At 40.3% G+C, this 24340-nt stretch overlaps 1 protein-coding gene across 1 annotated transcript in view; it reads right to left on the reverse strand.

The window, feature by feature from the left end:
* Positions 1 to 24340, reverse strand: part of adarb2 (adenosine deaminase RNA specific B2 (inactive)) — a 72532-nt gene that overhangs the window by 1235 nt on the left and 46957 nt on the right. Inside the window, exons 5-9 of the mRNA XM_015045953.1 lie at positions 19474 to 19625; positions 17952 to 18120; positions 12211 to 12392; positions 6824 to 7005; positions 692 to 2933 (exon numbers count right to left, since the gene is read on the reverse strand). Of these exons, the coding sequence (XP_014901439.1) occupies positions 2754 to 2933; positions 6824 to 7005; positions 12211 to 12392; positions 17952 to 18120; positions 19474 to 19625 (865 nt within the window). The 3' untranslated portion in view covers positions 692 to 2753. The remainder of the gene's footprint in view (positions 1 to 691; positions 2934 to 6823; positions 7006 to 12210; positions 12393 to 17951; positions 18121 to 19473; positions 19626 to 24340) is intronic.

Below are 24340 nucleotides of genomic sequence, written 5' to 3' on the forward strand. Positions count from 1 at the left end.
ATTCTGAAAAAACATGACACCACTGAGACAATGGTTTAAAAACCATTAAATAAACTTGCCTCTGATCAAAAATCTGTTGTATTTTTCTCACGATACTTTGGTAACAAGATTGACGTTGAAAACAATAACCCCTGGTGATTTTTAGACTAACATATTTCCCAGAGAATGGCACATAGACCTCTGTGTGTTTGAGGTCTTATCAGTAAAAGTAAGTGACTTAATTTTACGGAGTTTATATAGCCGTAGAAGGCAATTTCACAGATTTACAGGGAAAAAACCATATGGCAACAGAGTTACCAAAAATTCTCGGACACACATTTTTTTGAAAATAAAGGTATTTATAAGGGTATTTTGAGTTAATTTAATGTGATGTTATTAAATTGACAATTTAGGCAGTTTAAAAAAGATAGAAAAAACAAATTCACCAAAGAATAATAAAACATAGGTTTTTGCATCATTTTTCAGGTTAATAAAAAAGACAGTACCCAACTCGGACAACAAGTAGTCTTAGTTTTTCAGGTATATAAAACAATTTTAAATGTATTTACTTAAATGTTTTTACTTGTTAAATATTATGATCCATTAAAATGAGTAATAAATTACTAAAACATTTAAAAATTGAAATATTTTAATATACCAGACCAAAAATAATGACTCTGGACATCAAATGTATCTGCAATTATAGAATCACTCTTATGTTCAACTCTTTAAAAAAAAAAAAAAGTCAAATATGAATGTAACAAATATTTTAAGCATTACAGAGACAGAATGACTCTGCACACCAACTCACTTAACCAAGTGTCAGTTCAAGTCAAAACCAGAGTGATTGCTAACTGCTCTGGTTCATGCTAATTACTGTTAGCAGTACAAGCTAATGATGATTATCTTTCCTTGCTGTTCTTCCATAAAGGCCATACTATTGAATTTGATTTGATTTAGGAGCTTTAGAATAAGAAGTGGATGTAAACAAATGCATGTCGTCTTTTTCACATTTTTATCTGTAAAAAGGTTAAAACATGTAATATTTTGATTTCATAATTTTGTGTTGCTGCGTCTCACGTAACACCCCTGAAAATCACCTGAAAATTATTTGTGATTATTACATTACATAATAATGTAAAAAAATTCAAAATGAAATAAGTAGCGATATGCCACTGTGTAAGACGCATTATTTGTAATTTTGCAGCTTCATCACAATACATTATAATTTCCCTTTGGGATCAATAAAGTATTGTTCGAGTTTGAAGAGCATACAGGTTCTACTGTTAGTGTGACTTAATCTGATCACGCCACACCCGGTCAGTCCAGCCCAAACAGATTAGATTCAAGTCTTGCTATGAATTTTATAAAAATATATAGGCCTATTACTAAATCCCAATTTCATTGCTACAATAACTACTGTTTATTAAAATAAGTCTCTCTTGAATCTCAGTGAATGAAGGTAAAAATAATAATGAAACGCGAGTCAAACCGGTGAACATTTCCCGACATAAGGTAGTTTTTGGTGTAAATCACTGTCATCTCAACTGTCACACAGTCCCAGTGAAACCACCAGGTCCAAACAGGGTGCAGTACTCAGAGAAACCACAAGATGTCACTGTCACTGCTCGGATCTCGCTGCCTCTCCTGCTGCTGCGGCGGTCTGAGTGCTTCAGCTCTATTATTTATAGAGAACGCTGACAGAACAGTACAGTCATGATCATAATGAATAGAAAGACATCACAGTGATACACAGACAAAATATGCAAAGACGAAATGCATTAAGGTGATAATTTACATGGGGTGGATGGTGACCTATCGGTGTTAGACCTCAGATCTGACGATGATGGGAGCTGAAAGCAAAGGGGGGGGAAAAATTCACTAATAGTTGTTATCAGACTGAGGGGAAGAAAAAGTGAGTAAATGAGTAAATGAATGTTGCTACTGAGCTTTTGTTAAGACCAAGGAAAAACCAGCAGGTGAAAAATTACAAAGAAGAAACTCTCCGGTCCGTCTCCTCCGTTCTTAGTCGGGAAGTAATGATCTCATTTATACACCTGGCCTCCTCCAGGGGTGCATTAACCTGTCGCTGTGTCATGTTTAGCTCCCCCCAGAGGGAGGAAGAGGCCACAGGACAGCTAAAAGGGTGAATTAAGAGAAGGAGGATGGAGGTAGTAATAAAAGAGGAGAAGGTGAACCACCCTGTCCTTCTCTTTCCTCCCTCCCTCCGTCTCCATCACCCGTCACCCTGACAGGGCCGGTAATTGGACGTGGACCCTCTTTTTTTTTTTTTCCCCTCCCTTCCCCTTTCTCAGCCTGTCTCGTTCTCTCTCTCTCCCCTGTGGCTTCGCTCCTCAGCGGGAGCCTCAGGGCCCGGAAATAGCTGATGACAAGATAGCGGCTGCCTTTCATTCTGCTCAAGGTTACCCCAACCCCCTTTTTCCTTGACAGCCATGGACAGGAATGGAGGGGGAGGTAGAGGGGTGCATTTAGATGGGTGTTTGCTTAAACTTGTGTTTGTGTTCAAAGGAGAAAAAAAAAAAAAAAAAAAAACTCCAGCTTTTCAACTGTAGTTTTCCTCCATGACCTTCTGCTGGTGGCTTCAGTGACGGGATGAAAGGGCGACGCGAAACAGAATGAGACCGCGGTCACATACAGGGGTTCGTAATCTTGGGTTTGGAGGGTGCACTTCCTGGTGTGAAGCTGTGGGAGGCGTCATCTTACCCTAAAAAAATAAAGGTCATACACACACCCACACACACACCCGTTGTTGCTCAGATGGACAGCAGGAACTGCTCCTGCTCTGGTGGCTTCTTCACCCAGGTACCCAGGCCCGTCTCCTGCAGAGACTTGAACCACTGCTGCTTCGCGATCTGGTAAGGACGCGCCGCCATCTTGGCCTCGCCGTACATGGGCTGATGGTCCGTTGTTAAACTGGAGACATGGACCCCCAGCTGAAAGAGATAAGAAGCACATGGGAGGCAGGCGTAAGTGTAAAGATACCTGAAGTGTTCAGCTAGTTAGCATGACCACTGACCAATCAAGTTTATTTGTGTAGCTCATTTCAGCAACATAGCAGTTCAAAGCAGGATATTTCTCTTCTGAGAAACCGGGATATTCCTAAACAGCTCTACACTCTGCAGCTGACGAGGAGAACCGGGTCAGACTAGCGTCCACCCAGTGAGTCCAATCTGTGGGAAAACCTCGTAATGTTCTACAAACTGAGATCACTGCTTATTGAGCCCAGAGCTCCCATTCTGTCTACATGTTCATTGGTTAATTGGTTGGGGTCGTTAGGCTTTCAGCAGGACAACAACTCTGATTAGCTTAGATCTATACACGCACACACACACACATATATATATATATATATATATATATATATACACACACACAAACACACGTGTGTGTTGCAATGGCCCAGTCAAAGTCCAGACCTAGGTCTAATCGACTGTATTCCCCTTAGTCAGTACTTTCTACAACCACCTTTCCATGCAAATATATGCCACACCTTTCATATTTTAACCTAAAGTTCAATAATGATGTGTTTTTGTACATAATGTGGCCCTTTAAGTTGCTCCATTATATAAAAATCTAAATAAAAACTTACAGTTGTTGTAATGCGATGCTGGGCTCTGTACAGTCAGGACAAAAAGGTGCAGAAGGTTTAATCAGGGCGGTGTGTGGGTGGTGGTGTGGGTGGGGGGGGAAGGGGCGAGCAAAACAAAACGAATGAGCCGGCACAAATGCATTTGGGTGGCTATAGGAGGGGGTGGATGTGTGTGTGGGGTGGGGGGCTTCAACAGCTGTGTAATCTCCCCATTTAAATTTCACAAGCAATTGCACATTCTCTGTGCTTTTTTGTGCATTCGAACTGTCGCGGGGGGCGGCGGGGGACCGGGTGGGGCGCGGGAGGGTGAAGATCGGCGGAGAGACAAGCGGGGAGAGGGAGGACAAGGAGAGCAAAAGTTTCTTTTGGAGATTAGTGTGACTGCTCTAGCGTGGCCCCGTATGCGCGGCGTGCGGGGAGCACTTAGAGGGGGTGGGGGACAGGGGGGAGGCTCCTCCAGAACTCCTCCAAATAATTATGGTTTCATAGTCATTATGCTTTAACGGCTCGCCATTTGCCGACGCAGGCGGTGTCTGTTACATAAAGTTTCGGGATGGAAATGAAAGTGCGGGCGGGTGAAGATCCGAGCTGCCAGATTCTGATAAGCTGCGCAGACGGCAGATGTTGCCAAGACGACAAAATTTATCTGTAGCAGAGAGGAAAATCCACATTTTCTCGGCACGGCGCGGGCTGTAATTTGGAATTTAATACACACGTGTTGCTTTTGATTGTTGGAAAGCGTCTCAGTAGTTAATGTTTCTGGGTTTCTGGATTTCTGGCTGGAAGCTGGAGAATTTCAGCCGACGGCTTGTTTACTTGCAGGCTGTTTAAGCTAACAGACGAACTGCCCTTGAACGTTCAAGATTAGGAATGGAGACGCAAACGTTTAACCTCTTCAAAAAGGTCATCAAGTTCACATCAAACTAAACTGATAACTAAAGTCTTTTTAAACCAGTGGGACTTTGTTCCGAGTAGAAATGTCTTCATATTGTTCAGTCTGTATCTGGTTTTAATCCTGTACTCCAAACAGAGTTTCTTTAGGTTTCATCAAGCCAAGTTTCAGACTTTTTAAGACCATTATGTATAAACCCCCCCTCCCCCCCAATTTTCTGTTTCATTGCAACAGAAAACAATAAAAGACTATAAATTAGCAATAGATTTGCACTTACCAATGATAGACAAAAAAAAATAGCTAGCTAGCTCCTAAGGATATATTAGCAGTTAGTTAGCAGTAGCCTCAATCGCTTGGAGTCAGAGTGAAGATGTGAATTCATGATTCATGGATAGCTGCAGGAATCCACGGTTCTGGTGAGGGAATCTGTTGCCAGGACAACTAGTTTAATAAACTCTACAACAGTCCCCCTCATGGAAGAGTGGAAAGAAAGAAGTAATTGTTCAAAGCAAGTCACGAGATGACTGAGAAAACCATTACCTCACATCCTCATGGTGAAATACGGCAGCATCATGCCACCACCATCACTTGATGGGAGGATGAGTGGAAAACTGGCTTCAAAAGACTTGAGTCTTGGGTGGAGGCTGATTATGATAGATCGATTATGATCCTACATGTAAAGCCGGAGCTGCAATAGAAGCTCTGGACTTACAGAAGCTGCTTAATGTGCTAGAATGGCCCAGTCAAAGTCTGGACAGAAAGCAATTCAACTCTGTTTGAGCCATTTCAGAGCTGGTAGAGACACAGAAGCCTAACTTCAGGTAAAGTTTATTCAAACCTGGAGGATACTTTCAGATTTTTATGGTGATTAAAGTTTATTAGAATAAACTTGACTATTTACAGGTTGAAATGTTTACAAAATAATAATTTACAGGTTAAAAACTTTCATGGTTAAGGATTTTAAATAGAGAATACTAAGGTCCTCTCTGGTAAATTTGTATATTAAATCAGGAGGGTGATTGGCAGCGTTAAGACACGCCCCCCGGCTCTGATTGGCTGTTTCTGACTGAGCGATGGCAGTAAGACCGCAGAACTCTATTTTTACAGATTATATGTCTGATGTTATGCAGCCATGAGACCAAATTACCAAAATGTAAAAAAAAGTATTGTTTGTAAAAAAGACATACATATAAGCAAGTTATAAACATAAAATATTGTAATCTTAAACTGTGTTTTAATCAGCTGAAAGAAAATAAATCCAGATTGCTGGATTAAGGAACTGTTCAATAAAATTCTAATTTATTGAATGAGTCTGTACACTGAAGTATGAATATTGTTACAAAACTCTAAAAATGTATCCATAACCAGCCGAACATGAACAGCCTCTGGTAGGAATTCAACCCCTACAGTCTGTGGATGTACTTTCTGAAATCATTTCATGTCATCCGTTTCTTTGTCCAGATGAAACCACAGATTTAGCTTAGCAAGCATCTCACTGTGCTAACTGAGGCATACAGGACAGCAGCTGAGCTGCTGCTGATGTGTGTGAAAGGATAAACAGGAAACTTGGTACGAAATTTTTTGAACATTGGAGAAGTTTAAAGCTACGACTCCTCCTGCAAGGCACGGTGCGTTCTGTGTTTCTTTGGACGCAGCTTTAAACTAGTTTCCTCTAAACTTTAGTTCTCAATGTTCTGTCGAACTCAAAATGAGCAACTCAAAGCCCTTCAGCAGGTCCTGAGGGGAGTTTGAGGATGTTCACTGCAGAAACAAAATCTTAAAGTATTTTTTGTCTTGTTTCTTGTGCAAATATTATAGTACACTTGAAACAAAACTGAATTAATTTACAAGTAACTTTTTAGCAAGATATAGGGAATTGTTTTAAGTCAGTAGTACAATAACAGTTTAACTGGAAGATTATTTCACTTATAACAAGATAATTTTAAAATGTTATAAATTAAATCATCTCTCATTGTAAGTAATAAAACAAAAAACCTCAGAAGAAGAAACTTCTTTCTTCATAAAATGTGAAGAAAAATGGAGGTTTCAGATCTTGGCGGTTGTAATATTTCTATTTTGTTGTTGCTAAAAAGACCATGAGCAATTTCTCCAACTCGTGGTTGTTGTGGTTGTGTTTACCCAGAATACCCTGCACCATAGTTAGCTCCAGTCCGGTTAGCAGTCATGAAAGCATTCGAACTGCATCAGCGTTCACTTCAACCGAACACAGATCCAGCTTTGTTTGTAGACAAACCAGAATGTGCGCTTTTTGGTCCACATCAGAGTAAATTAAAGCGAAGCATCCCGTCTGCTGGCCTGCTGTCTTGAAGGTGATCCCTCACCTTTCGATACAGTCGATTCCAGCGGGTGAACAGGGCGTGCTTGCAGATGCGTGATGGCGTCCCTGAATCCCGTCGACGTCCCGTCGCCGTGTTGACCACCTCCGGCTGCGCGTCGCCCAGGGTCCAGTTGATGCTCACGCATGTGGCCTTCCCCTGCTGCTGGAACTCAATGTTGCTCAGCCCTGTGGGGATAAAAAAACTTTAATAAGAAGACTTGACTGTCATGACCTGACATATGATCCATATGTGTATTTACCGTGGGAAAACATCCACGAAAAAAAAGAAAATAGAAACTTCCAAGTCAAATTTAGCAGCCGCTCAAACCTCCACTCTGTTGTTCGGTTTAACCTTCCTCCACCTTGCTTCTCTCTGCCTGAGGCTAACGGCTCATGTTAAGTTTTGCAGCACTGCAAAAAGTGGACCCGAGTGTTAAACGGTGTGGCTGTTACCGTGGAGCTTTGATACACCCCCAGAGAGAGAGAAAAGGTTGGGGGAAAAAAAAAGAAAAAAGGAGGGAGGGCTATCAATCAAGTCCTCCATGTGTTCTTGCCTTTGGAAGACAGCTTGTCTGCTCTCGTGTTGCTGCAGATATGCTGGCTCTGCTGTAAATATTAGCTCCATTCAGAAATATCAGCTGCTACACCTACACTGGACCATCACCGGGTTCTCTGAAATAATTAATCTCTCCAGCAAAGCACAGGCAGAGAACAGGAGGGAACGAGCTTCCAGCCAAGAGAAGGAGCAACAGATCTGAAATCTATTCATTAGTTTTAATTACTATGCAGGTATTTCATTTCCAAGTAAAAACTAAAAACAACATTCTGGAGATGTATAGAAGATGTACAACACATGCAAATTAAGTCCATTTTCAGTACCTAGCTCCAAGCAAATAGAGTTCTGCGTTGACATATGGCAGCTTGTGGGCTGGATGAAACATGGCCGACTACTAACAAGAAACAAAACCGGTCGCCTCGCCAAGAGAGGGAAAATAGGACAGATTAATGTTCCAGAGATTTGTTCCTCCTTCCTTTTAGCTGAGCGTGTTGTAAGGCTGTAACTCAGAGCCGACGGCTAAAGTATTATTTTTCTTGTTCATACTAAATAATTTGGTTGTTCTGTCAAGAGCTAAGTCAAGATAAATCAAAGTTAATGTGGTAGCTAGAGATAGCTGAAATGTATATCAAACTATTATAACTTTTATTGTGTTTTATAGGAGAATATGTTATTTTGTTTATGCCAAAATTATTTTCTGATTCAGGAGGAGAAGAATCTCAGACTGTCTCTCCACAGACAGACTGACCATCAGACCCAGATCAGGGTTTCTGCAGGTTTCACCAACTCCAATTTAAGACTTTTAAAACCTTCCTAAGATGGTAATGAGAGATTTCCTTACATTAACATGCTTTATTCAGTCATTGCCTGTTGCATGACTGACCATGATGGCCTCAAAACAAAGTTAGCACTAGCTAGTGAGGTGTATTAGCAGCTAGTCACCAAAAGCCGAAACCACCTTAAGTAACAGAATGCAATGAACTCTAGAGAGGCAGAAGTGTGCGATTTAAACTTTTGCCTAACAGAAAAATAAATATAGCCTAGGACAATACACTAGATTAAATAATCACGTCTTAAATTTTGTCATAGCAGGACAAACATATTTAAGGCCAACTTACATTTCTTTAAATGAATCCAAGACATTTTAAGGCCTTCATTTTGAATACATTAAGACATTCTCTGGATGTTTTCTGAATAACATCTTGACTGCTTCTTTCCTTTCTCCTACGGCAAACGAGTGAGAGAGAAAGAAAAAAAACCCCGAGAGAATACCAGAAATATGCTCTCCCACAATCCCTCGCAGCATCAACATTAGACGCTCGGCGCCTTGTGGCCTTTCACATTATGCCCGTCCATGTACCGTCTTTACAAAGGGACAGCTGTGAGGATTTCAGTTTGATTTCCAACCCAGTTATTTATTGTAACACGCTGTGTTAAGGTGGACCTTTTTCCGCAGCCGGTTTCTTTAACGGCTTGGCAACAAATGCCTCTGATCTCATCATCTGACAGGCGGCTTGTTATAACACAAAACCGGAACTACAATGCCTCAGCACACGCCTGCGGATCATCCTCCCCCCATTCCCCATTTCCACGCTCGTCTTCCATTCACCGGCCTCACCTCTTCTTTTTCCTCCGCTCCACGGAGCTGGATGAATCACCTGCCACAGGAACAATCCTCAGAGTCTCTTATTACCCATCGTTCTCCTCTCTTGTGCAGATGCACCTCTTTGAACAAAAGAGCCCCCTATCCATCGTGCCTTCTTGCCTTCCCTCTCGCTCCATTCACGGCTCATTTCATCCATTCAATGGCCTTCACTCCTGTGTTTCTGTAATAGCCAATTTGATTTTTCCCTTCAATGAAGACTTGATCAATGTCTCCACTGGGAGGATGCTTGGCAGAGTGAGAGAAGCTCAATGGGAGCATCTGCATATAGGATTTTTTTTTTTTTTTTAAACCGTGCAGGTGGCTTCATATTTGATACTACAGGTAGCAGCTTGGTGTGTTTGAAGCAACAGGTTTGATAGAAACTGTAGATTTTCAATGAGTATGTTAAGATCCAGGTAAGGAATAAGAATTTTTCTCAAGGTGATAAAGTTAAAGGGCCACTACACGCCTTCAGGGAAACACCGGGAGCAGCGGAAACTTGAATTTTTTTTTCTGATTGATTGTTTGAAGCGGACTTTGATGGAGGCTTCGCCCTTTAATGAAAGTAAAAAGAAAAGCAAAAATCCATGTAGCCTCTGTGCTGCTACTTAGATGACATTAGAATTTAATGAGTAATTGATTTTAAGCGATGTTTTCATTTCCTCCTAAAGCGAGAAAGTTCAAAAGTCTTCTGATGTTTTCCCCCAATAAGCCCCGTTTTCTATCAAAACGTACTAAAGCGAATCCAGCTCCAACAATCTGAATCAAACATTAATAACTGAATAATCGTTAATAATGCTGCTGCTTTGGTTCCCTTTATTCTAAAAAAAAAAAAACAACAACAACAAAGTCCCGGTTTGTGTGTGTTGAACAGTCAAGGACAAGCCGGTCGGTCTATCGATGTGTTTGGGAGTTTAGCCCTCGGGGTTCAGGTGGAGCTGCTTTGGCTGTTTGCGATAAGAGCGGCCCTGGCGATCTCCTGGACGTTCCTCTGGGGGCCGTGCTTTTAAATAAAGCAGGGGGAGGGAGTGGACTCATCAGAGTCAATGTTTCATCAGAGTCAGCGTTGGGGTGACGGAGGAGAGCAGAGGAAGGTTGAGGTGTGTGGACATCTGAATGCAAGCAAACAGCCGTCTTCCCTTCTTTTCCGTCCTCCCACCTGTCGCTGTCCGGGGCTCCCTTCAGATTGAATGGCTGACTGATAAGAGGTCTGATTGCATCGATTTGGTGTAGGCCCGTCTCCCCTGTCTGTCCATCTCCTTCCCTTCCCTCACCCTTGTGCTCTTCAATAGGCTTTTGCCACTCAAAGCACAGGAGGTGCGGAGATCTGACAGATCCAGACACAAGGAGAACAGAATCGTTTTAAGACGTGTCAAACGGGGAGAGGACCCAACGAAACAGCAGCACTTCCCAAAGAGGCTAACACAAACCTTGTACACGATGTATAAAAAAAAAACGTTCGTCTCATTTTTATTACCCACTTGTATTAATTTGCCTTCATTAGGTTTTCTTTAACTTTTCTTAGGCGACTAGGTTAAATTCACACTATCGATTGAGAAACGTCTATTCTCTTCCTTTCAAGTAAAGACGGCCGATACAGGTATAGATGGGGAAAGGGAACAGTAGAGCTCGCTTCTTATTCATACAGAGTCTGACATGATTTAAAGTGTTTCCCTGTTTGCGACTCTCGCTGCCTTTGTTCTTATCAATGATCCCCCAGAAACCAAATGTTGCCCTACATCTCTCTGCTCGTCTGCCACGCCACCTCGCCGACTGGCCTAGATCTGAAGTGATGGCTGACGCCGTCGCTACAAGTTGGGTGTCATTCAGATCCTCTGCCAGCATTCATCTTTCCCACAAACAGAAGCCTCGGGTCTCGGCGGAGCCCGGGACGCTGACTTGCCAGATGACATCTAAGCTGTTGCTTTTCAGGCTTGGAACAATGACAGTGCGGAGCGGCAGTGAAACACGAGTTTGTGAAGCGTTTGTGGGTCGGGTGTAAGAAATGATCTGATGTGGTGCGCTTGCCTTGAAGATGAGTCATACTTTTCGTGAAGATTCTTGTATACATGTCAGAATCTTCAGGCTGGGAGCAGGAAGCTGATGATAGTTTATTAAGACAGAATATTGTGGATCTGAGCAGGTGCTGAATTATAAAGGTTGTGCTTGACAACTATTATGTTACACTGAGCCGCCATGCGCCAAAAGCAATGTTTAGTCTATTCAGGTGTATTTCTTATTAAAAAGGTGATAAAAAGGGATTATTGGGAAATATATTTGTAGTAATAGACTAAATGTTTTTGTTGTGCTGAACCGATGAAATAACCATCTTGAAGCAGCCATATACTGCTAATAAAATTAGCATTCAGGTGACAAACTACCAAAGTGATACCTAGCTAGCTACGTCAATGACAGATCAGTCTTTACATACTAGTATCAGTGACAGTCTAGATTTCCAAAAAAAAAAAAAAAAACCTTCAATGCAACATCTTTGGTTTTGTTGAATAAGTAACTAATGATACGATTACAGACTCTTTAAATCACTGTTGGTGCTCTGAAGCCCCCGTGCTCCTCAGTCCCACCCAGTTACCACATTAGCATGTTCCAGTAGTAGCTTGGTCTGAGAACAATGAGGAGTAACGATCAGAGAAACAAAGCAGCAGATTTTTGTTTTGGATTTCTTTCTCCACTTTGTCATTAGCACACCATGGTGGCATAAATATTGAGAAACAACAGAAGTGTTCAAGTCACATGATCAAACTTTAGTTTCCTGTTACAGGCATTTTGGGTTGTTTTTAGCTTGCATATCTAATGTTTTTAAAAAAATAAGGCAGAAAATCAATGTTTCTGGTTTTACATAGCCTGGCTGTTCTATGCTTTGCTTCATACAGATGGAGGAGTGGACTCTGTTAAACTTTCAAACGATTTGATCAGATTGTACCCAATCGCTAATGTTTGGTGGCGACGTATGCAATGCGATGAAGGTTACCAGATATTCCTTTCGCTGTAAACAACCTCATGGGGAGTATAGGACGTGAGATCTTTGCAAGTAGTAAAATGCATCATGCATTTTTCTTGCCAAATCTGAACATTTTGCAAATACAGATGGCTACATCTGTACCTTTGGCACAGATGTAACCATGTAGGGTAGCCGCCTTTTAAACAGAGGTCGAATAATAATTAGCCGTACCACTTAGCAGAGGCTGGCTGCGTCTGTATGTGGCGGGCAGAGGGCCCAGGCGCTCCTGCCGCTGGGTCAGAACTCTGCCCAGATGACCCGTGTGGCGCAGGCTTCCCACAGTGATGCTGTGCAGGTACACCGGCTCCACAAAGTGGCTCAGCAGCGCCCCCTGCAGGCCCAAGACGTTCCACCTGAGAGAAGGAGAAAAGCAAGACGAGGCGTCAGACGAGGAGACAGGACTGAATGACGGAAAACAGACAGACAGCTGTGAGCGCGTCGATGACAGGGAGAGACAATTTGATCATTATCTCGATGTGGGACGTGATGAATCACAGCCACTGGTTGGGCACATAAAAACACACGTCCCCAAACCATCATCGCCAAGAACAACACAGCCAAAGGTCAGTACATCAGCACTCAATACATGGAACAACACATTACCATGTGTGCATTCATCAGTGCCACGGAGGTTAATGCACTGCAGGAGCGCCGCCGTTGATTGCTCTGCGCAAGGGCCAATCACCTTCAGTTTTGTTCAGGAAGCCTCACGCGCGACACGGCTAACTCCACAGCCAGCTGGTCGCGTGCCACCTACCGTGGAAACCCTCTCCCATTTAACCAGCAGATGCTAATTTGAGGATGGAAAATGATAATTACCGTGTTTATTACCATTCCCGCCATTTATCGGGGTAGAGGAGGTCTGCTGTTTTACCTGAGCTCCCAACGTTATGCGGCTAATTTCTTTACATCGTTCTTTTTGTTAATCAATGCCTCCTTTTTTTGTTTCGTGATGCAATTACGGTGCCCCGCTTGTCTTTTTCCCCTCCTCTCCCTCCCCGGCACTCGCCGGCTTAATAATCACTCATTACAGCTGCTTTTGCTTTCCAAGCAGTCAATTAACATCAACGGCTTTCTGGGAAAATCGCTAAGCGGCTGAGAGTCTGCATCCGCTTTACCTGCAATCTGTCGCTAAGATCTGCCTTTCCCTCTCAAAACGGGAAAAAAAAGGAAAAAAAAAAAAGAGGCGCTTTGTTCGAAACGCCAACACATACTCATCCTAAGTGCTCTGATGATGCTAAAAAAAAAGAAAAAAAAAAAGAAGAAGAAGTTTGGGCTGAAATATTAATTCACTCCGAATGCATCACCGTGAATCTGAGACATCTTCTAATCTCATGCAAGAAAAGACAGCCATCTGGCTGGGGAAGAGACCTTCTTCCTCCCCTCTCTGTATCCCCTCCTCTCCCTCCTCCAGTAAATGCCGAGCCATTAAAGTAATGTGTTCATCTGCATAAAACCGCAGTGAAATTGAGAACATCATCGTTATATGAAAGCCATTTAGGCCCCTCAATTAAATCCAGCTGTCACCTTCAAATCAAATATTTGCAAAAGTGTCTTCGCTGGGCACCGCTTAAGAAAACAAAAGCGGCCGAGGCGGCGAGAGCTTGTGTTTCTTTTTTTTTTGGTCGTCGGGGATGTTTACGATGAGCGCGCGGGATCTCTAATGTCCCCTCTGGTCGAAGCTGGAATAACTATAATAAAGTGCGGGAAGTAAAAGGGAGTGAGGAAATAAAATAAAAAGTAATGGGAGGTTGCGCAATGAGCGGGACAGAGGACAAAAAGAGTATCCAAAGGAGGGGGAAAGGGGGGATCACTTCCAGATTGCAGCAGAGAGCCGGAGCGCGCGGCCCTAAGCTGCTCTCAGTTCCGCCCTCCTCGCCTGACCTTGATAAACCGGCCCTCGGTGACCCACTCACTTTAACAGCAACCACTGATCATTTACAGCGATAAAAAAAAAAAAAAAAAAAGAAGAGGAGGAGGAAGCTGCAGAGCAAAGGGAGCATGTCTGCCGTCTTCACCAGGCAGGGAGGAGGGCGAAGGCAGGGATGAAAGGCAGGATGTCCCCTCTGCCTCTCGTCACTCTCTCTGTTTTTTTGTAAAGTAATTGCTTTCACCCTTGTTGGTGACCTGGGTAGATTTAATCACACCGTCCCTTACCCCGGCCAACTAAATCAAATTGGTCAAATTAACAGCAGCGACACAGGAGAGGGGTTCACCTCCACTCCTAACCATCTTCTGCATCATTTTGCTCAGTTTCTCTGCATGGTTCCACCAGTCCTTTCTCACTGTCACACACACACGCCGCTGCAGCTCAGCTGTCGTTCTGTATGGCTCGGTTGGCACAGCGAGATGCTTACGAAGCTAAATTCATGGTTTCAGCTCATGAAGAGGCCACGTCTTGGCAGAGAAACTTAGAAAAAAAAGATTTCAGACAATTCAGAAAAAAAAACAAAACAACCACAGCCTGGCTGTGTAGGCTCCCTGCCGGCGGGGATGCAAACCTTAGCTTTCTAGATGCACTTTTACAATGAGTCGAGAAAGTAATTAAGCCCAGTAAAACTTTTTTGCTTGTCGCATTGCAAAACCACAAACTTCCAAGTATTTCATTGGGACTTTGTTTGGTTTGGCATACTTGAAATGTACAAGAAAAATTGATACCTCATTTTCAAGTTGTTTAACAAATAAAAATCTTTGTGCATCTATGGCAAGAATTGATACCCCTAAATAAAAACCTAGAGCAGCCAGTTCAGAAGTCACCTAATCGATAACGTTGAGTCAAAATAGTTGCATGGATCAAAAGACATTATATGACGAACCTGCACAGCCCATTTCCACACGGTGGTGCCAGAATCATCCTGTGGGTTTGTTTTTCAACAAATTACCAAGATGCTCATTGCAGGTTATGGGACATGCAGTAGATTCATCCCACTCATTTCCCTTAAGCATATTGATTTTGTACCTAATTCAAACAGTCAAGTTTATTTGTTCATTTAATCAACAAGGCAGTTTAAAATGCTTCACATCATAAAAACATAACAGTAAACAGTTGTAAAAGAGGCAATAAACTTTACAATTTGTCAAATGCTATTCTCAAACAAATATACATTAAATATATTGATCGATGTTCTAGTTATAAGTCTAAAGCGACTAAACTGGGTTTTTAACCTTGATTTAAAGGCTCTCAGTGTTTCAGCTGTTTTGCAGTTTTCCGGAAGTTTGTTCCAGATTTGTGGTGCATAGAAGCTGAATGCTGCTTCTCCATGTTTGGTTCTGCTTTTGCAGAGCAGAACCAGAAGACCTGATTGGTCTGGAAGGTTGATGCAACAGCAGCAGATCTTTAATGCATCTTAGTGGCAATCCGTTCAGTGATTAATAAACTAATAAAAGTAAAAGTATTAGTTTGAACAAAGTTGTCAGATTATTGGGGGTTATTATGAATATATCTACTCATGCATCTCTGAATGCATCTTAATTAATCAGTTAGCACCTCTAACTGTGTGTTTCATCACATCAAATATAGACTGTAGCCTCAGAAATGATCAAACTCTGCATATGCGAGTGACTGTAAATGAGCCGTAGTCAATCACTGATGCTTTATTGCAGCTATAAACAATATGCAGCTTGTCCATTTAAAAATGTTACTCATTGTAAGCATTTAAGAAGCGACTAAGCAAAAACAGTCCACAAAAAATTATGTTTGAGTGAGCTACTTGTTAGAATATAGTGGCCAAGTCTTTGACCAGCATGATGGCAAGTAAAGAGTCAACACTACAGATTTAAAGATGACAGCACAGCCACGATTAATGCACTCATCATTAGAATAGGATTACCAAATTCAGACACATATGGGAAATCAATACAAGCACTACCTAGACTAGCATGCTTCCTGGACACATGCGCAGAGAAATGGATTAGGTAAATATCAGACAAGTCTCGGCTCGGCTTTCAGAAAGCCCGTTTTAAAAGGCCTCATTCTGCTAAATCTCTGCTCTTCATGAAGAAGGTAATCTTCTAATAAAGTTAACCTTTCCTCCACTCAGTTTACCTTTCTTTACTTAAGCACACCAGAAATTTCTCGGGTGATTGAATGCTGAAGGTTCTCTTTCTTTATATATATATAGAAATCTGCCCCAGTGAGTAAAAATAATCGCAAATAGAAAATTTGATTTTTATAAAATAAGTTAAAATGGATAGAAGTAAGCAGAGCAGTATTGCACATGCCAATATTACCACTTTTATTTATAAGTAAACTTTTCTCTAGATTCACTGAAAAAAGTGCATACAAAATAGAAATGAGGCCTTAAAACTCAGAAATAAGAATTTCCTGTAGAAGATGTTTTTGTATCTCCTCTGCTGAGCTGAATCAATAGTTAATAAATTGAATTTCATGTTTGAGCTAGAAAACTCATTATCTTTTAATTGCAGAAAAACTAATACTACATTTAATCAGAATTACAGGATAATCATTTGATTGCAGTTGCATTAAACTCTGTGGATTGTGTAGTCCTGTCATCTCCATCCATAGTACATGAGAGTGTGTGTGTGCGGGGTGGGGCGGGGGGCCGAGGCTGTGGACTGTACAGTGTTCTGCTGCATCAGGACAGGTTACGTCACTTTTGTTGTGATTTCAACATCTCATTTTTTTTGTGTTATTCTTTTTTTTATTTTATTTAGGAACAAATGAAAATGTTAGTGTCCTCTCCTGTTCATGTAATTATTAGCTGAATTAATCAGAATAGATCAAGCTTGACTTTAGCTACTCTGAAAGCTAATAATAAGCTTTCAGTTTCAAGGATCTGGAATGCCGAGGTGATTGAATCTTCAGCAGACAGTAAAGATTGAGTTCTAATATCACTGGGTCATCGCCGAGATCTCATTCACGGTTGTACCGATTCTGGAGTAGTGTTACACATGACAGAGTGTGGGAGTTATGGTGCTTATGCAGAAGAATTTTTTGACATGGCCGAAAAGAATGAGCGGCAATCTGGGTAGCCAGTTAGAACTGTATATGCTACAATGGTAAATGCTCAGTAAAATGATAAGTGTTTTTTTTTGTCCTTTTCTGTGAAAAAAAGCTATTCCACATCCTCACTTGAAGTGCACCAAGCCCTTCTGATACAAAAGACATGAAAACTTCACAAAATTTAAACAAAAACGGAATAGCATCAGACTTTAGCAGACGTAGGATTTCTCTTTTGTCTTTGGTAAAAGCACTACACTTGCACATTTGTTTTGGTTTCCTTTACCTATAATGCTCTGTGCCATAGTTCACTTCCTGCTTTTGAAGCGGTCTCCGGTCCACTTGCATTCACATATGTATTCGAGCAGCACCAGAGTTCACTTTGACCAAGCCAAGACAGAGGTTTGTTGGTGGGACAGAGTTTGCTTTGCTGGTCTGCATCAGAGATTGATTACACATTCACATCTCCTCACATGAACCGGAGTTTCTGAGAAAACAAGCTAGAGTTTGATTAAACCGGACTAAACAGGGCTAGTGTGAATGCACCTTAAAAATCTAATGCTTCAGCTGCTCCGTCTTCTGCACCAACAGCATACAAAGCACATGACACAGACAGGAAGCTGCATCAGCCAATATAGTCTCCATTACTTTGCTAGGATCCTTTTAACAAAGGAAAAGAGGAAAGAAAAACCCCCAACCTTCGCAAGATCAACAAAGTAGCGTGCATAGACTATAATACTGTTTTGAAAGCAGTGCAAAAGAGTAGCAGTGAATAAAAAAAATAAATAATGCAGCTGCACAACTCACTGTATGTGCAGCTGACATAAGATCACAGACAGCAGACCTAAAGTAATGAAGTTAGTCAGGGATTCAGATTCTGGTCCTGTTAGATCAGAGCAATGCTACTCAGTCTAAAGCTTTAACCCCAGATGGGTCATGTGACAGCACTGACCTGGTGATCTTGTCTGTGCAGGACATGGTGATGAGCTGCTCCCCCTGTAGAATGCTGTCCCATGTCTGGACGGGCCCTCGGCATCGCAAAGGAACCGTCCCTTCGCCAGACTCGATTTTGGTCCGCAGGTGGCTTCGATGCTTCCTCATAAGGTGTCTGCTGCTGTGTACTTGAAAGGAGGGAAATGAGAACAGGTCTGTTTAAGTAGGCTCTGTCTGAATGGGGGAGGGGGAAAGTTGGTTAATCAAATGGTCTTGTCGTTTTATCTTTGAGATGCAATGTCTCTTCATGGGAGTGTGCAAAGCTAAGGGACCTATTTGGGTTCTTGTACTGTTAGTAAAGGTCCAAAGTACTTGAAAATATAAAAGGAAGAGAACGTTAGTGATGAACTGGTGAGAGTTGCTCATATTTTTGAGGTCCGATCAGTGATCTTTTTATCTGCATCCTTCAGGATTTGCTCTGAAATCATGTACTTTAGTTTTACTTACTAGTTCTTAGATCTGTGACTCAGAAACTACGTCTCTGTGGAAAAAAAAATGTTACTGAAATGTGCGCAAGAGAATTTCTCTTCATGTTTTAATAGCCTCACATTTCTTAGGGCTTAAAGCACAGTTTCTCCCATCGTTTTCCTCTCTTGCTACGTAGCTGTTCCTATGATCCGACAGAGACTAAAAATTAAGCCGGTAGCTTCCGGCTCTGAAATGTTTTAAGAACAGTTGGTCAAAGGTGTCCTGAAATTTCATAATCTCTGTGAGCACACTGCAGAACATTTATGAGGTTTAATGCCTAATATTTCCAAGGCTTCTCTGATGATGGTAGAGTCTTCACTCTCTCTTTCTCTCTGTACGAGTTTCCTGAATATTTCTCCATGTGGAGGATACTAACGGGGTCGGTCGCAGCTATGTGTGAGGAAAGATGAAAAACAGTCAAGATAATGTTTCTAAATTTGCAGAACAAACCAAAATTATAGGGATGTACAATATTATCAACATAGTGTCTGTATTGGCTGACACTAGCTGTAAAATTTAATATTGGACATTCCATCAAAGAAACTCACCGATATAAAAAGGTGATTTTTTATGACAAACCAGTGACAATGAGGCCTGCAGCACAACATTTGCATGGTTTGAGTGTTGTCATTGTCTTAGAGAAAGCAAATGTCATGAATAAACTCGGCATTAAACATAATGCAAGTTGAAAGTGTTGCATCATTTTCAGCCTTTAGCATTTGGTAGCAGGCTAAATTGTCAAAGATAATGTAGCATTTTAAATCCACAGTAGAGAAAACCATATAGTTTCAGTGAATAGGTACAGGAAAAAAAAAAAAATATCGGTATTGGTATCGGTTATTGGCCAAATGAGTTTTAGTATATTGGCATATCGGATATCAACCAAAAATCCAATATTGTGCATCCCTACAAAGTTATCTTAATGAATTAACAATTCATGTTCAGTAAATAAGACAAGAATAAGCTTTTATCTTTCATACTATGGTGTAATGAATGAATGAATGTCTTCTTACGATCGCTTGTAATTTCATAAGGCGAGTTTAGCCTCCCGTCCCCACATGGCGAAGTGCTGATGTACATGTGGAAGTGGACGTTGTCTCTCAACCTGTAGCACTGCTCTTTGTGGCGGACGAATATCGACTCCTCCCAGTCCTCCAGCCTTTTACTTCAGGAACAAAAAAAAAAAAAAAAAAAAAAAAAAAAGAGAATGAGAAAAGCAATAATAGTGAGGAAGACTGATGAGAAAGGTGGCACTATTCATCACAGAATAGGAAATAGATTTCCACTTTTTTCCCCCTCTAAAATGATGAAGAGAAGCAGAGAGAGAGGGATGGACACTGGCTTACAGTCTGACCGCAGCCTATTTCACTCATGTCAAAGTCCTGAACATTACTCAGGTTCACACTGCATACTTTCAAAATCATCACACTGTGATCCATTAGATCAATAATGTATCAAACGTTAAAACCCAACAAAAGGGACAATACTGATTTATAATTGTTCAAATAATCAGTAAGTTTAGTTTCAAAAGTAGCATAGAAGGATTTTTAGTCCTGTAATATCAAAATATTCAATAAAAAAAAGTATTGAAATACCACTATGTTGTGAATGAAACGAGAAAACAGTTGAAATTGATAAATAAAAACATTTAGCATCACAGTTCACCGTCTTTTTTTTGGTAGTGATCACAGATTCCTAAAATTGGGGCTCTGAGGAAACATTTTACTTAGTAATGGGTTTCATCGCTTTATACATTTTCCTTGTTCAGTTTTATTTTACTGTACATAAAGGAATCCCACAGGGCTCCCTTTAAGGTCCTCTTATTTGTACTGCTAAACTTGGTCTGAACACCTCATGTGCAAATTTAGATTTTTCTGCTGAAGAGCGCAGTTGTTTACAGATGTGGACCAATCGTTCTTTAGGCCACTGAACTCCTAGATATACACAATTTAATTGGACACTATGTGACAATGTATGACAAACGCGTAGAACTTTTATCTATCCACAATGTCCAGAAATATATGGGAGTAGAAAGTAGGTCATTTATGCTAGCTTGACTTTGGCAACCTTAAAATACATAAAGAAAAGCTACATATTTTGTTTCATGTTTGTTTATGTAGTTAATTATGTATCCTTGGGACAGTGAAGTATGAACGCCCCTTTCCACGACTTCAAACAGCAGGAAAAAAAAAGAAGACACTTGGTATGATGCAATATTGAAATTCAAACTCAAATTCTCATAATTATGACGTTGATAGTGGTAACTATGACTTTGCAACTCATAACTGAGGGGTTTTTTTATATCATAATTATATCACTGAAAGTAAAAATTATGATTTTGAATACATTTTTAAAAGAAAATAAGAAAGGCGGAATGTAAAAAAAAAAAGCCTCAAAAAACTAAAAGCAATTTGTAATACAAAAAAAGGTTACAGAAATAATTTTACTTTTTAACTTGCATGTAGTAGAAAGTGGGCATTCCCAAATGGGAAAAAAAAATAAAAATAAATCACCTTCTCAGCACTAAACTACAAGAACACTCCCAAACGCGGATATTAGCAGCTCACAGAGAGCGAAAAGAAACCTCTAGGCTTTGTCTCACCTGTGTAGCTTCCACTTCTCTGCCAGTCGTGCAGACAGAACCTGCCGCACACTGAACGCATTACCTGGTGTTGGAATAATTAAGCTAACTGCTGAAGGCTCACGCTAAGAACGTTTTAATTTTGATTGGACAGACTGGGAGCTGAATGACGCACAGCTGTTGGCTAATGCTGCTGACGAGCAGCACGGCTCAGTTTATGTGCTTCCAGCAACATTAAAGCTAATGTGATGAAGTAAATTTGCAGCTTTTTAGCTGTGGTAATAAATACATGTCAAACTGCTATGAGAGGATTTGTAGACATCAGCATATGGCTAGCTAGAGCAGGCTAACGTTAGCAACACTCTGTAAGCATGGAGACATTTTGGTTTATTTAAAAGAAACAGAGGTTGAAGATCATTTAGCTAGTTTGACTCCTGCTATGTAAACTACAGCTATAACTGAGAGTATTGTTTTCATCTTCATTGTTTCCTACAGTAACCTTTAGCACATTGATAAAAATCCTGATGCAGCAGATTTTTACAGATTACTGCAAACACACTGTTAGTTCAGGAAATCTCATAATTAGCTTATTATGAAAGGGTGCAGAATATTTTGATTTTCAATTATTTGGAATATGTGTTTCAATTAGGCTTATTTGTCAGATTAGAAAATGCCTTTTGAAAATTGAAAACCTTTAAACAGGTGTTAAGCATACTTTTCATTTAAGTTACATTTCAAAATTAATTTTTTGCTGCTCTGATGTAATATAATTTTAAATGTGATGTTTTTGTTAACTGTAAGTGGAATATCTTCGTAATTAACAGAAATAAAGACTTTTAAACATAAATCTAATTTATTGAATGGGTATTTTAATGTGGTGCAAAACTATGAAACTGACAAAATCTGATCACACCTTACCTTTAAAGTTAGTTAAAATTTTACTTGGCCATTTTTCTATGCTGCACTACCCAAGAAAACGTATTGTGTACTTAACAAATAGATCTGACATTTTCTAGACCTAAAATTAGGCATAATCAGTCTAACACAATCATAAATCCTAATCCAAGACACATAAGTCAGACATTTCAAAAAGTGTTTTCTTAAGGTCTGGGTTATACATAACAAATAAATCAACTTTTCCTCTGTTTTACAAAGTAGGCCATGGCATTCATAATGCAAAGCACGAATGTTCCTCTTTATATAACCTCTCCTCCGCCACCGATGTCCTTTCACTGGGTGTGAATGTGGTAGTCGTGGCATTTTGTTTGGTCATTTCATTATAAATTATCTTCCACATTAGCCATTTTACTCAGCTGCAAAGTCTCTGTAGCTGCCATCTTGCATTGTCCTAAGACAGAAAGTCAGTGTTGTGTATGCAAATATGACATTCAGCGATCTAGACTTCCATCCACTAATCTGATACATCAGCATTCCAGCTGAGTTCCCCGGGGAGAACAGGGAACTAATATATTCTTATAAAGTGGACTCTGGTAAAAGTCGAAATTCATCAAAGCCACCATCTTGGAACTGGTAAGGCTCGACGATGCTAAGTGAACTGCAGAAACTTTAATGCTTTTTACACATTTTCCAATTTGTTCATGTTACGACTTCAAACTTTTATATTTCAGGTGAAACCCCAACAAGTAACAGCTAATCTGGTTTCATAAAAATCTGAAGAGGATAGATGAGCATTTGTATGTAGCAAATACTTTCTAGACCCATGTTTATTAATGAACTACCTTGTGTTGGTCCATCACTTCATATTTCTATGAAATACATTGAAGTTTGTGGGCTTAACGTGATAAGATGTGATAAAAAAATATGGGGCCTGACTAGTTCTGGATGATACTGTATAGAAAAGAGCAGAAACAAAGACAGCCTTAGCTGAGTTAGCTGAGTGTGACCGTGTGCTTATATAGAGAACAGCAGACATATGGCCTGTTGATTATTGAAAAGTCTCTCGTGAACAAAGCGCTGCTGTTTCCATGGAGCTTGTTATAGAGGAGTTAGCGCGTTTTGGCTGCAGCAGGGGGTCATAACTAACAAGATGTGATGTTATTAAGCGTCACGTAAAACATAATGCGATGCATGTTCAAACTACGGGAGGCTCGTCGCAAACTAAAACCGATGGCAAAAGATTTTCAGTGACTCGTTTCTCCGTTCACTTTTCTGCAGCTGCTTTATCCTGTTTAAGGTTTTGAGCAGGCATTTAGAAACAGCAGCAAGCTGAACACGGTTTTCTGTACTACTTCCTTCTGATGATAAAGTGCAAATAGGCATAAAGGGGCATGTTTGAAACATTCACAAAATCTAGCCCAACGTGAAGTGGCCAAGGTAAACTGCTCTAACGTTTAGATTATTCCATTTCTAATGCAGAAATGGATCTGCTTTTTTTGGCAATAAAGATGTTCAAGTCGCATAGGATTTTTGAAATCAAGAAGTGTGTGTGGGCACAAATAATCCAAATAATTCCTTTTTTTTTTCCTTTTTTTTTTTTTAAACCAGAAATAGTGCCCAGAAACACAATAATGATTGGAATAAATACTCTGTGTTTTCTACTAGCTCACTACTTAGCATCTGACATGAGACCGATAAACGACTGAACGTTCTGGTGTAGCTTGGAGTGACAGGTTTTGGTTTGTTTGGACTTTTCTCTGACTGAAAAGAAACTTAACTACGAGATAAAGTTATAGTTAACAAACTCATCAACTGACTGACCAAAGTAAACAAACTCCATGGGTGAAGATGCCATTAATCTGAAACCACTACAGTTTTTACTGCTTTACTAGAGTGTTGTACCCATAAAGCTAAAATAAATAAACCAAAAACATTTAAAACTGTATTTTTGTCTGACAACAATAAACACTAGATTTTTATGTATCAGATGTAATGACCTTATTATGTATAAAAAAAGTTTATTGTCAAAGGACTAACTGCTCTGTTTTAACTATCTGGAAATTTAACACTGGTTAAATGAGGCCAAAAGTCAATAAATACGGGATAATTAGACTCAAGGGAAGTCATTAGCTGTTGTGACTGACTCAAATTATTTTATCTCTGCCATTTTACTTTAACCTGACTTATTTTCATCCCTATATTGTAAATACTATTAGTATTACTTACTGATTATTCTTATCTTTCTCATCATTTTAAGCTTATGCTTTGAATGTGATGAATTTTGATACCTTAATATGTTGAATCCATGAACAAGACTCAGACTGCAAATATGTCAAACCTGCATAAGCTACACATTTCAAATGAACAAATTATTTTCTTTATTTACACTTAAGCTAAAAGCA

The sequence above is a fragment of the Poecilia latipinna genome, unplaced genomic scaffold (assembly GCF_001443285.1).
Source record: "Poecilia latipinna isolate Pla-1442-1.1 unplaced genomic scaffold, P_latipinna-1.0 Scaffold756, whole genome shotgun sequence".
Lineage (NCBI taxonomy): Eukaryota > Metazoa > Chordata > Actinopteri > Cyprinodontiformes > Poeciliidae > Poecilia > Poecilia latipinna.